Source organism: Phalaenopsis equestris, unplaced genomic scaffold (assembly GCF_001263595.1).
Source record: "Phalaenopsis equestris unplaced genomic scaffold, ASM126359v1 Scaffold000745, whole genome shotgun sequence".
Lineage (NCBI taxonomy): Eukaryota > Viridiplantae > Streptophyta > Magnoliopsida > Asparagales > Orchidaceae > Phalaenopsis > Phalaenopsis equestris.
Window position 1 is genome coordinate 9,578 of NW_018165185.1, and position 13,366 is coordinate 22,943.

The 13,366-nt window shown below is 30.7% G+C and overlaps 3 protein-coding genes across 3 annotated transcripts; all 3 read left to right on the forward strand.

Moving 5' to 3' along the window:
* Positions 1 to 465: 465 nt before the first annotated feature.
* Positions 466 to 4,090, forward strand: LOC110030643 (ACT domain-containing protein ACR3-like). The gene is made up of 4 exons (XM_020733453.1): positions 466 to 575; positions 2,909 to 2,984; positions 3,080 to 3,125; positions 3,240 to 4,090. The coding sequence occupies exons 2-4, from the start codon at positions 2,917 to 2,919 to the stop codon at positions 4,065 to 4,067; spliced, it is 942 nt and encodes a 313-aa protein (XP_020589112.1). The 5' UTR covers positions 466 to 575; positions 2,909 to 2,916; the 3' UTR covers positions 4,068 to 4,090.
* A 3,671-nt stretch (positions 4,091 to 7,761) lies between these two features.
* Positions 7,762 to 8,354, forward strand: LOC110030644 (ACT domain-containing protein ACR4-like). The gene is made up of 2 exons (XM_020733455.1): positions 7,762 to 7,869; positions 7,956 to 8,354. Exons 1-2 carry the CDS (start codon positions 7,783 to 7,785, stop codon positions 8,307 to 8,309), a joined length of 441 nt encoding a protein of 146 aa, XP_020589114.1. The 5' UTR covers positions 7,762 to 7,782; the 3' UTR covers positions 8,310 to 8,354.
* A 3,621-nt stretch (positions 8,355 to 11,975) lies between these two features.
* LOC110030645 lies at positions 11,976 to 12,975 on the forward strand. The gene is made up of 2 exons (XM_020733456.1): positions 11,976 to 12,099; positions 12,366 to 12,975. The coding sequence occupies exon 2, from the start codon at positions 12,424 to 12,426 to the stop codon at positions 12,850 to 12,852; it is 429 nt and encodes a 142-aa protein (XP_020589115.1). The 5' UTR covers positions 11,976 to 12,099; positions 12,366 to 12,423; the 3' UTR covers positions 12,853 to 12,975.
* The last annotated feature ends 391 nt before the right edge of the window (positions 12,976 to 13,366 follow it).

The following is a 13,366-nucleotide window of genomic DNA, read 5'->3' on the forward strand; positions in this document are numbered from 1 at the left end:
ATATATATATATATATATATATATATACACTAAATATATTTCGATATAAGAAATAATAACGATAATTCTAATATTATTCATATAGATGTAGATATTTTGTTTATTAAAAAAAAGAGAAAAAAATGGTTAAATTTAGACTGTGTTTGGGGCAACTTGTGCTTGTCCAAATAAACAGCTAATCCTGACACGCAGCCCGCAGGTGGACCGCGAGGTTCGACCTGCAGCCTGTATTCAGTAATAACCTAACTAAAAATTTGAAATACTATTGAAAAAATAATAAAAATGAAGTCCGCTTTTAAAAATATATATATATAAAAGAAATCCCCAAACAGAAATCGCATTTTATGAAACGGACAGCGAGAAATTTGGGCGGAATCGAAATTACCGTAAAAAATTAAATTAATTATTTAATCTATAACTAACAGAGTCCGTTATCTTACTTTACACTTCACGTACACAGAGCTAACACTTTAGGCCAGAAGAAGAGTAGGGTTCAATTAAACCAGCCGGGCCCCACTTCCCCACCACTAGCCTTTCCTTCTCCAAAATTTAGAAGGCTTTCTATTTTCCTTCAGGTTATTATTATTTATTCCTTTTTTTAATTTGAGTTTCTGATCCCTTATATTTTTCCATTTGCATTTATGTTTTCCACTTTTTATTCTTTTTTGAATTCAAATTTTATTTTATTTTTTTTATTTTTTTGCAACAAAAAAAAAAAAGTTTCACTGCTCAGATTTTTTTTTCTTGACTTCTTGATGAATAACTGTTTTACTTTATTTATTGTTTTATGACATTGAAATTTAATATCTTAAATTAAATTAGATGTTTAGATATATATATATATATAATCAATCTGTAGAGTCAAAATTGGTCGAATAGTTAATTTTGAAATAAGAAAAAGATTCATTAGTATAAAACTATTTATCAAATGTTTATATATAACAACTTTGATTCAAATTCATTGTGTACCTAATTGATACAGAGCCTTTTGTTTATTTGATTGCTACTTCAAATTATTATTATTATTTTTTTTTTCTTTCATCCCTTAATTGGAGTGTTAATATTTTTCATTACTTTTTATGTTTTCTCTCAAATTTATATTTTCAAAAACATAAATTTGTTATTAGAACATTAAAATGCTCTCTTGTTTAGAAAAAAGAACTTCACACCTTATCCAATAATGCATAATTATTTCTTTAAATGATATTATGTTATTTTTTATTAATTTGTAATATAGGAAAATATTGTAATTTTAAATTAATTTTAATCATATTTTATTTAAACTAAATTATATTTATAATTGCAGTTTATATTGAATTTTTAAATCACATTTATTCTGAATTTTTAAAAATGATTAATTTAAGCTCTTAGTGAATTTTTCTTTTGTGATTCAGCCCCTAAATCCAAGTATTGCAGATTTGCAAGTCTTTCTATCATCTTTTGCTATTAATCTATTTCCCTTATTTTGTTTCCATTACTTGTAATGATTATATTAGTTATAATATTATTACATATTAATTGAGAAAAAACGGGTTAAATTATTTTGATTAATCATGTGGTGCATTCTTTAGTTATTCATTTCATTCATTGTTTTGTAAAGCTTATTTTAAGATTTTGAATTAAAAAATTGAAATTAAAATATCTCTATGGGTTGTTGAATAAAAATTTTATGATTCAATTAAAATTGGAATAAGCTTAATTAAATATTTATTCACTTCGTTAATTATGCTTTGATTAATGTATTTATTGTTTAATGATTAATATAATTAATGAGTTAAACTCTTAAGTGTGTTATTAATATTCTTATTAAAGAATTGAAGTTTTTTTTTATTTTAATAGATTTGATTCACTATTTGATAGATTATTTAATTATTTAAAGTAGTAATTAATGTACTTTTGAATCAATTAATTTATTTTTGGATTAATTAAGTGTTTTCATTAATTTAAATAATGTATTTATGAGTTAATTAGTTAATCAATTGAGTTAATTAATATTTTTTTGGTTTATTACATTATGAGTAGATTAATTAATGTTTTAATGAGTTAATCTTTTAGTGGGTTAATTAGAGGTGTAACAGATAAATAAAGGGGTTTATAAATTATTTAAATTGATTAAGGTGTTAAGTTGATCTTAAGGTTTGATTAGGATTATTTAATGAGGATTAAAGTGTTTTTAATACTTATGACTCGGGGTTAGAATGGTTTTAGTTGGATTAGTGCCTTGAATAGGTGCCCTTGTTTTTGCTGCTACGGTTCATCATATGGAGAATTCAAATACACACAAACATGAAGGTGGGTCCGACCGACGATTAATCTTTTATATATATATATATATATATATATTCTATCTATTTGCACATATACATCCCTATGAATGAGAGCAGGTGTGGTGATCCGCAGGAAAATAATGTATTTTTTATATAAATATTGCTCTTAAATTTTCTTTGAGAAAATGTGGATGCAATAAAGTCTTCCAATTTTAGTTTTTATGAATTGAATGTAACCATATTCAAAATGTTATGGCAAAATAACTTGTTGTTTTAATTTGAATACTTCTTTTATAAAATATGTTCTATATAGGCAAAACTTTAAACAAATTTGACCAATATCATACCATAAAAATTGTTTTACAAAATAAATTAATTTAATGGATGGAAATACTTCTCCATTGTTGTATGAGTATTTGTTATTCAACAAGAATGTATGTGATTTGATTGAATAGATTACTAATGAAGCTCTGTTGTGCATTTATAAATTTATCATAATGATTTGTTCATTATGATTAAATTGAGAAAAAAATATCTCTTTTTGTATTAATAAAACTCATCCATGATTAATTTTGGAATTCCTTTTAATTCTATAAAAAAAAATTCTATTATATTTCTGCGGTGCATTTTTTTCTTGGCAGAGATAACAATGGTTCATGGTTATCCTTACTTCGAGCCTGACTTTGTGCATCCCTCAGAATACATCCCTCCACTCGAGTAAGTTTTCTCTAATGTATGTACATGATATGATTCTCTACTCTCTTTTATTTTAATTAAATAAAACTTAAAAAAAATACGAATTATTGTTGTAGGGTTTGTATTGATAATGAAACGTCCGAAGATGTTACTCTTATCAAGGTATTTCAATTTGTCTTTTATCAGTAAAATAATTTTCATTATCTTGCCACACAACATATTTATAGTTATTTATAAAAACTAAATACTTTTTTTCTTTGTTTTGATTGAATGCAGATCAATGGTGCAAAAATGCACAACATTCTTCTCAAAATAGTTCAAATTCTAAGTGATTTGGATCTTATCATCTCCAAATCAAATATTTCATCTCATGGCGATTGGTTCATGCATGTCTTCCATGTCACTAATCAACATGGTCATAAACTCAATGAGCCCACCCTTATATGCTACATACAACATTCTCTCAATATTACCCAAAAAAAAGATGGAGCTTCTGACCCACCGTATGTAAAAATCAGTCATGGGATGATAGTGAATTTTAATCATTTTGCTGTCATTGCCCTTGAACTTTGTTTCCTTGATCGCCCCAACATTTTCTCTGAGGTCGTCGATGTGCTTTCCAAGTACTCTTATGTAATTGACTCCGGTGAGCTCTGGACTCACAATGGTCGTGTCGCTTGTATCATTTATATAAAGAAACATGACACAAATTTACCCATATTTTATCAAGAACGTTTTGACTATTTGGGAGATTTCCTAGCAAGTTTGATGAAAACACATCACTTTCTTAAAGAGCTATGGGAGGTGAGACTACGAAATCCTTTAGCATGTCGGATCCACACAGAGCGGCGACTACACCAGCTATTGCAAGAATATAAAGATTATGAGATAGCCGACAAAGATAATACAACAGAATGTCCATCTCAGGTATCAATTGAGAGCTGGAAGGAGAGAGATTGTTTGGTTGTTAATGTGAAGAGTAAGGATAGACCCAAGCTAATGTATGATACATTATGTGCCCTCACGAATTTAAACTATGAAGTGTTTCAAGGCTTTACTAGCACCAAAGACTCAGTGGCAGTTCAGGTATTTAATCAACTTTGATTTTTGAATCTTTAATTATAAATTTGAACTATACTTTTAATTTTGTCAAAGTGGAATTTTGTTAGCATGCTTAATGAATATATATAAGTATATCTGTTAATGAGTGAAGGTGCTAAAGATGAAGGTGCGCACATTTGATCCACACGGTTTGCTTGCACTCATAAGCAGAGAATTAAGAGAGAATAATCTTTCATTAAAGACAACACAATTTTCTAAAGATGTTTGTTTGGCTGTTGGTACTTTTTATATTACTGACGACTCATCGTCGATCAATGCTGACGTTATTGATCAACAAAGACTAGACGTTGTTTGCAATAAGATTGGTGAAGACGTTTACTTTGAAAGAAAGACTGATTGCAACATTAGCTCAGTGGAAAATTTAGTTTCATTAGATAATTTTTTTTTCTCTCTCATTATTTCTTGAGCGAAGACCATTTGTAGTAGTTTATTTATTCTATTCGGCAATTACCTAAACACATAAATCTTTTAGCTACTAATTTGTGTAGTTACAATACAATTTCTATTTTGTCTATAGTCTTCGAAGCAAGTGAAAAGTCATGCACGAGTATGAAATCATCGTTTATCAAAATTTTGCAGAAGTATGAAATTGATTTAAATTAAATCAAATCAGTCAAAATAATATTAAACCAAATCAATGAAATAAATATCAGTTCCCAATCTTAGACTGAAGAAATGATTTCATTTACTTCGATTTATATCTTAATAGGTAATGTTTAATTTTCTTTACTTGTCCGTCTTATAGGACTTTGAATCAGCTGCATTGTATTTATGTATTAAATACAATGCACCTCATCATGAAATTCTTGCTTAAAAGGTGACATACAACTATTCATGCACATGGATGATGGTATGCATGTAAAAATGGAAGCATAGATGTCAGGTATGTAAATACATAGGAATTGAGTGGTATTTTTGTAAATCTTACCATCTAATTTCAGTTCACCGATGATGTTTGCTTTTGTTAGAATCAAAATGCAGTGTTATCTACTCTCCGTCAATGAAGTGGTAATTAGGAAATAAAATGCAATTTACACTACTTTAATGTAATTGAAATTTTCTTTAAGAAAACTAAAAAATAAAGATAATGATCAAATAAATAAAAATTAATAAATATATTTTTAAATATAAAATCAAAACATGTAAAAATAATTGGAGACTATTTTCACATTTTTATAGACTCTAGAAATAACACTAATATTTTACTCGCAGAATAAATGTAGCTTGTTGTTATTAAAAATTTATTTTTATTTCTTTATAATATAATATTTCACTCAAAAGTAATTTATTTTTATTTCTATATAATCTAATATTCATTGCCCTTATTAAAAATAAAAAAAAATTCACATAAGCAAACATAAAATTTTAATAATTTTATAAAGAATTAAAATTTAACTATTATATTGGTATGTTTTGAACATCTTTCTGTTTGCTTTGCTTTTCAGACCGCCACCACAATTCTATTTGAGAAATTATTTTTTTAATAAATTTCTCGATAAAAATTAATGTTAAAATTAAATTAATTTATAATATTCATCATAATTTTTTAAAAAATAATTTCTTCTACAATCACTACACAACAGTATCGCCAAAGAGCTAGATCAAGGGCTGTGAAAACGGCTCGTTATTCGTGAATAGCTCGTTCCGCTCGTTAAAAAACTCGTGTTCGATTCATTTGCAGAGTTACTGAGTCAAACACGAACAAATTTTTTGTGCTCGATATATAAATGAGCAGAAAACAAATAAAAATTTGTTCGTTTGTGTTCAACTTGTTTTGGCTCAAAATAACAATATATATATATATATATATATATATATATATATAGTAGAGAGAGGATGAGTAAAATTTTTACAAAAATTATTTAACTACAATGCTAAAAAGATTTATAATCAATTAAAATCAATAATTAAAAAATATAATAAAAACTTATTAAATTATATTTAAATGATGTTTTAATATAAATAATAAAATTTAAATCTCGCCCCAACCCTTAACATCCTATAGCTAAGTCACCAAGATTGTCAAAACTACATTTTGTTGGCGAACTCGTGTTCGGCTCGCCAAATAGACGAGCCCAACATGAACACCTTTTTTTCTGCTTGAAATATAAACAAGTAGATTACAAACATTTATATTTTCCAATGAGTTGAACTCAAGGTAAGCATGAGCACACTCGTATTTAGCTACACCCCCTTACACGAACACCTTTTAATGAATGCATCATTGTTACATTATTCAGTCCAATTTTTTTGCCTAAATATTAATTTCAAAAAGCAGAACATTCAAATGCTGATAAACTCTTGTAATTATTATTATTATTATTATTATTATTATTAGGGATGTTTGTATAATTTGCATTGAAGAACTTAAAAATAATCAAATAGGATAAAAATGGGCACTAACTAAGTCTATAAGCCAGTTAGGAATAAAAATTATATTACAATTGAATTGTTGTAATATAATTATTAAAAATATTATAAATTTATTTCGAGGAAAAAAAGAGGTAATTGATGAACAAAAAAAGAGAAGAAATTTTAATTTAATGAAGAAATTGAAAGCATTGAAGATGTGTTTTATGTGGGACCTCAAAATCCCCCCAAAAAAAAAAAAAAAAATGCATAGAATAGTTTCATCTCCTACTAATCGGTGAGCTTATATTATGATCATTCTTTTTTAAAAGAAAATATCTTTTATGAATTCTTTGTGCAACATCTTTAACATTTGTTGATCAATATTGTCTACATTGATGGACGATAAGATGTCGGCGATGTAGAGCACTCCAACTACTAAGTAATCATCGGTGATGTAGAACGCTTCAACGGCCAAACAATCATCTTTGAAGAAGTTTGTTGTTTTGTATGATATTCTATTATCTCTTAATGCTCTGCTCATTATTAAAAGGAGACGGTGTTGGTTAAAAGTGGACACCTCCGTCTTTAATTCCTATATTTATTAACAAATATAAATAGATTAAGCTAAAAAAACACATTTTTTTTAGTAAAAAAAGTACAAAGATCCTTATATACACGAGACATTATTCGCTCAATAGTTACTGTCAAACTCTGAATCACGCTATATTCTCAAACTGATTGGGTATTGTATGTCTGTTTATTCATCGTACAAAATATTTTTGTATTGAAACAAATTAAAAATGTAAATAATTTTCATAATAGATAATTCAAAATTCAAAATTCATCAATCACCTGAAATGCCATTGATTCATGATAGTTGACAAGGCCTTGAAGCATATCATAGCCCATATCTGTAAAAGCACATATTGTGTCAAACATGAGTTTAAGTCTATCCTTACTCTTTACATTCACAACCAAGTAATTTTTTTTCCTTTCAGTTCTCAATCGAGTGGCCGACATAGTATTTCATTACTTTTGTCGACATTCCAACAATTGCTTCCAACATCCATAAACTTAGATAAACTCAGCTGATCACCCTATGACGGCGGTCCTATCTCGTAATCCTTCTTATACTCTTGCAACAACTAATGTAGTCACTATTCCGTATGGATTTGCCGGGATGGTGGATTTCAAAGTCGAACCTCTCAGAATTCATCAAGTGAATGATGGTTCTTTATGCCTTGATCAAACTTGCAAGCTTTTCTCAAAGTTTTAAAGCGATCTCAATCGGTGAATTATTTACATTTTTTTATTTTTTGCAATGCAGGAATATTTTGTGCGAGGGATGAATGGACATATAATGTTCAATGAGATTGAGGAACAAAATGTGATTCGAAGTTTGGCAGCAGCTGTTGAGCGGAGAATGTCTAGAGTAAATAAAGATATTTGTATTTTTTTATTAATAAAAATATGTTTTCCTAGCATGCATAATTTATGCATATTTGTTAATAAATGTAGGGACTGAAGATGGAGGTGCACACTTCTGACCGGCACGGTCTCCTATCAGTCATGAGCAGAAAATTGAGAGAAAATAACATGTCATTCAAAACAGCAGAGTTTGCAAAAGATGGTTGTTTGGCCATCGGAACATTTTACATCACTGACAACGATGCAGACAATATTGATCAACAAAAGGTGAAAATGTTGGAAGATGAACTCGAAAAAGACATTTTATTTGAAAAAAAGAATGACCATAATATTAACTCAACTATTCGTGGGAGACGGAACATTTTTTCCGCATTTTGTTCTCTCGGGAGGAGCTTGTGGTTTCATATTAAACGCATCATCAGCACCTTTAATTTCATTAGATAAACTATTTTTTTTCTTTTTTTTTTATTCTAAATGTGTCCTATTTTAGAATAAATTTTAGAATAGTTTTAATTATTCATGTGTGGCAATTCAATTGTCAACTATCTTATTTTTTTTAATCCTAAATTACGTAGTTTGGTGCCCATTTTTATGATGTTTGATTATTTTCACGTTTTTCAGTGCATATTATACAACAATATTCTTAATAAAAGTAATAATTATAACAATAAAACAAATTTTTATCAGCTATAATTATAAGGTGGAGGAGTGCATGGTATGTGAATTATCAATTTCGAAGCTTCTGAACTTTATTATTATGTTTTTGAAACTTATGTAATGCTTTAATTGGACTGAATATTGTTGCAAATCATCGATTATTCAACAATCATATTATTTATAAATCTCGCCTTTATCAAATAGAATACTACAATAACAGAAATCATCGAATAAATATTAAAAAAACTCGAGAGAGATTGAAAAATATCAATTATCTTGAAATGAAATCAATTTATCGAAGTCGGAGATCTTTCCATGAGCATTGATAAAGAGGAATATCATGTTCTAGAACCTATTTTATAAGGTATTCTTATGGAATGATAAAAGGGTCATTAAATCTCAAAAGGATAAAAAGCTAAATTATTTTTTAATTTACTCTAAACATAAATTTGGTCAAATAGATTATTTTTGAATATAAAAATGATTCAAGAAGTGGTAGAAATTAAAAATTTTTCCATACACCTCACTAGTAAATCCATAAGAGATAAAAATGCAAGAAAATGAGCTTACAGAAGGTCTCATGGATGAGTTATGAGACTGACATAAGCCCCGCCAACTAATCAGCAGAATCACCAACAGTTTGGGAGGTCGAGTCCCTAGGTCAGTCATCTCCAAAAAAGGGAGACCCATTTGTCTTGGATAACCAAACTGTATTGAAAGAAGAGTCCTAAAAAATCAATGTAGGTGCCACCCATACGGAAGGGTGTATTAATGACCAAAAAGGAGATTATCATGTTTGCAAACTTCCAAATGTTTGGATATGATGACCTCAATCCATTAAAACTGGAACTAACTAATCAATAGATGTTCTATATTCATTGCACTATGAATAATGGGGTGCATCACTTTACAATGCGACAGAACAAGGATAAGCACTCCCGATGTCAAAATTTGAAATGCCAGTGTTTTGACTCGAGTTCTGAGATCGTAGGGTTGTATTCTTGTCAATAGGATACATTGCACTGGACTAATAAATAGAAGCCAATGTCGTGAGGTCGGGATTAGTATCCTTACTTTGGCTTAGGTGAAAGCAAAGTGCACTCAGTGTTGTGAGGCTGAAATACCAGTACGACGCACTCATATGTATTCGACACTATGTTGTAAAAAAAGGAAACATCTAATGCCAGTCAAATCAAACTATGCAGACTCCTGCCAAAAAAATGGAGATGGTGTGCGCCTACTCACGGGCTGAAATAGCAGTTAGACGTTGAGAAAATAGCATTAACCCTATTTCACACCTAAAATAGAGAGAAAATGGTGCCAAAATGCTCGAAGGACAACATCGTGAAACCATGGAAAACTAAGGATCTAAGCACACAAGTGTTCTTGAAAGTAATGTAGTTTAGCTGGAGAAATGAACGAGCCTAGCTTAAACATCCTCTAATAGTATCTTTCGGGGCATTCTGGATGATGTGGAGACTATGAAGGTCTTTTTGATGACGTTTTTGGTAATGAAGGACTTTTTGATGTTTAGTTGGACAAATGAAGGACTTTTTTATGATGTTTTTGGTAATATAAATAACAAACTTAGTTTTTTGGGAAAACAACTTTCTATGTCATGGTGATAGGCTTACTCTAATCAAAAGTATTCTCTCCTCCATACCTCTTTATACCATTCAAGTGGCCAAGATGTCTAAGACAGTTATTACTAAATTAGAGAGGTTGTTTAACAAATTTCTATGGGCTGGTCAATGTTCTTATATTCATTGGGTTAAGTGGAGGAAGCTTTCTAGACCTATAATGAGGGGAGAAATTCACTGGGATCAGATCATTACAAAATTCTATGAAAATTAATTTTATTAAATTATGGTTGAAATTCAGAGCTGGTAACTCTTTATGAGCTAACCTGATGAAGAGGAAATACTATTCAAATGTTTGTTTCTACTCAAATAATTGATTCTATAGTTTGAAAGAAGATGTTATTGCATAGATGTGAGGATAACGACTTTATTACTTGGAAATTGGGCAGTGGCAAGATGAGTTTTTGGAAAGATGACTAGTCCTCTCTTGGACCTCTTGCTAATTGTTATGGGAATCCTTTTAATGTCAATGTAATGGTGACTTATGGACTAATGGTTCATGGGACAATGCTAAGCTGAATGTCTTACTGAACAGTGAGGATGCTGCTTTTGTAGAGAAAATTCCCCTTGATTTGGAGTGTACTGATAAGTTGATTTTTAAAGGTAAAGTGGGAACCTCTTACTCCAAGGTGATCTCTACTAAAATTGATTAATCTCATCAACAAAGGACTTCTCCTTTTCAATAAATGGGGTCTATCAACTTGAAACCATCCATTTCCTTCTTTTCTTGGAATATATTACAATCATTTTTTTCCAACTGATGATATCCTGAAACTCAAAGGATTTCTCTTGCCATCATTGTGCATATTGTGTAGGTCTGATGTGGAGACTATCCCTCATCTCTTCCATAGCTGCTCTTTTACTAAGCATTTTTTGTCTCTTTTAATCAAGTTTTTTCAGGGTCAGTTGATTAGTTATAATTATAGAAGTCTTTTTGATTGGTGGAATGACTGCTCTAAAATGTCTAATGTGCTTCTTAGAATCCTTCCTTTAATTACAAGCTGGTCTCTGTGGGTGACTAGAAATGATATGAAACATAAACAGAACGATGTTCAGAGAACTCCCAAGACTGACTGTCTTCTCTCTAGTAAGTGTTCATATCCAAAAAATTTAGTTGTATGGTAAGCCGAGGGATAATCCATTTGCTAAAGTTATTTATGGTCTTATTTTTTCTAAAAACAATGTTCATCAGAATTCACCTTCTCTGTTTTTCTGGAACTAACCCCCTACTAATTGGGTTAAGATTAATATGGAAGGGAGTTACTCTCCCAATATTGCTGGTTGCGGTGGTATCTGTAGGAATTATGTGGTTAAAGCTCTTTTGGTCTTTGGTGCTCCTCTTCAGTCTGTTTCCTCTTTGACTTCTGAAGTCTATGTTGCTCTATCTACATTTAGAGTTTCCACTACACTCCATTGGACTAATGTGATTATTGAAATGGTTTTTTTTTTTGTTCTTTGGAAGTGTTGTGGCTTAGCTGATCCCTCATGACAGTTCCATTTTATTTTTAAACACATCACTGTTTTGGCTAGAATTATTTTTGTTAAATAGTCATTCACTCCTAGGGAAGCTAATGTGCGTACTGATTGGCTTGCTAAATTTGTTGATGCTCATCAAGAGACTCTTTTTACCGATTCTCCTCCTTAAGCTCTTCATGTTTTCAGTAATGGGGACTACATTAATATGAACTAGACTCTATGTCTTAGCAAACCCAATCGGTGAGAGATTTTCAGTCAGGCCCCATTAATGAGCATTTTGACAATAATTGTTACATATTGCCCTTGACAATATTAACCCGCTCGTTAACTAATATATTTTTGTATGCTGCATTGTACTTTCTGGTCAAATTTTGCACCTTTGCTCAGGGAGGACACCTCCAAGGTTATATACAAGAAGACAAATGTTTGGAAAAAGATCTTCTTTCTCTCTCACGACATATGTAAGAAAAATATCCCTTTTTTATCTATAGTAATATGCATAATGTTTATTAATTGTATGCCTTGACATATCTTGATCGTACAACTTCTCTTAAGGTTTGCCAACTACCCAACGCCACGCCCACAAAACCGTTCACCTTCCCCTAACCAAAGCCCTTGTGCTGACGCAGTAAAAAAAATGCAAATTTTTATCTGCATCATCACCTGAAAAAATCTACCACCCACTTGTTTATCCAAAATCAGTTTTTTCTGCAATTTTCTCGCGCAGATTTCGGATATAAATATCGGCACATTGGATTCGTCGGGATAATTTTGCCGACGAATTGATGGAAAGGGGTACGGAGATTATGGCCACGTATCAGCGGCACCTGTCAGGCGCCGCACGGCGGCTAAGATCGGCGACGGCAGGCCGAGATTATGACTCGCGGTTATCGTCGGGACGGTTCATTGTTCAGTTTGTGAGTAATGGTATGAGGCGACTATGTACCGGCTGTAGCCGGAGGAACGGCTTGTCGAAGTATGCAATGGGGAGGATGGTCAAGGAGGATGATTTCGAAGAAGAAGAAGAAGAAGAAGTAGAAGAAAAGGAAGGAGAAGAAGTAGAGGAAGGTTTGTGGAAAAAGACTATATTGATGGGAGTGAAGTGCCAGCCTCTGGAGTTCTCAGGTGCTGTCTTATATGACAGCAGAGGGCGGAGGGTGGCGGCACCGACACGGACACCGCTTCGATGTCTGCTTTCGTCGGCGGACGAGTAAGAAAAATCTCAACTCAGAGGAATTTAATCGGAGGGAAAATTTTCATTTTGAGTCCGCAAATGGTTGGTGAGCGTCATTATAATATATTGGGTAAGTTTTTTTAAAGGGGGTAAGATTCTCTTATCAGGTTAAATATTTTATAGATTGATGATAACTTTATTTTCTTCTTAAAAAAATGAGGATGGCTTTGTTATTCTTTTAAAATAAGGTGTATTATGATTGTTGGCTTAGTAATGAGATTATGTATGGGGTTCAAATAATTTCAAAATTCAATGATTTTTGTTGGGTTTGGGTATACTTTCCTTGTAAAAAACAACCTCTTCTAATTGAGATATTTTTTATGGGAAATCTTTAAATGTATATTGACCTATAAGATATATATCTAAAACTTTAATAGTTAAAGTCCTTGTTGAAATCTTTATTGTTCAAAGTTTATTCATATTTAGATTGGTAGAAAGATTTCTAGCATAAGATAAACTTTAAAAAGAAGAGGAAGTTTTGGTTTTTTCTATTG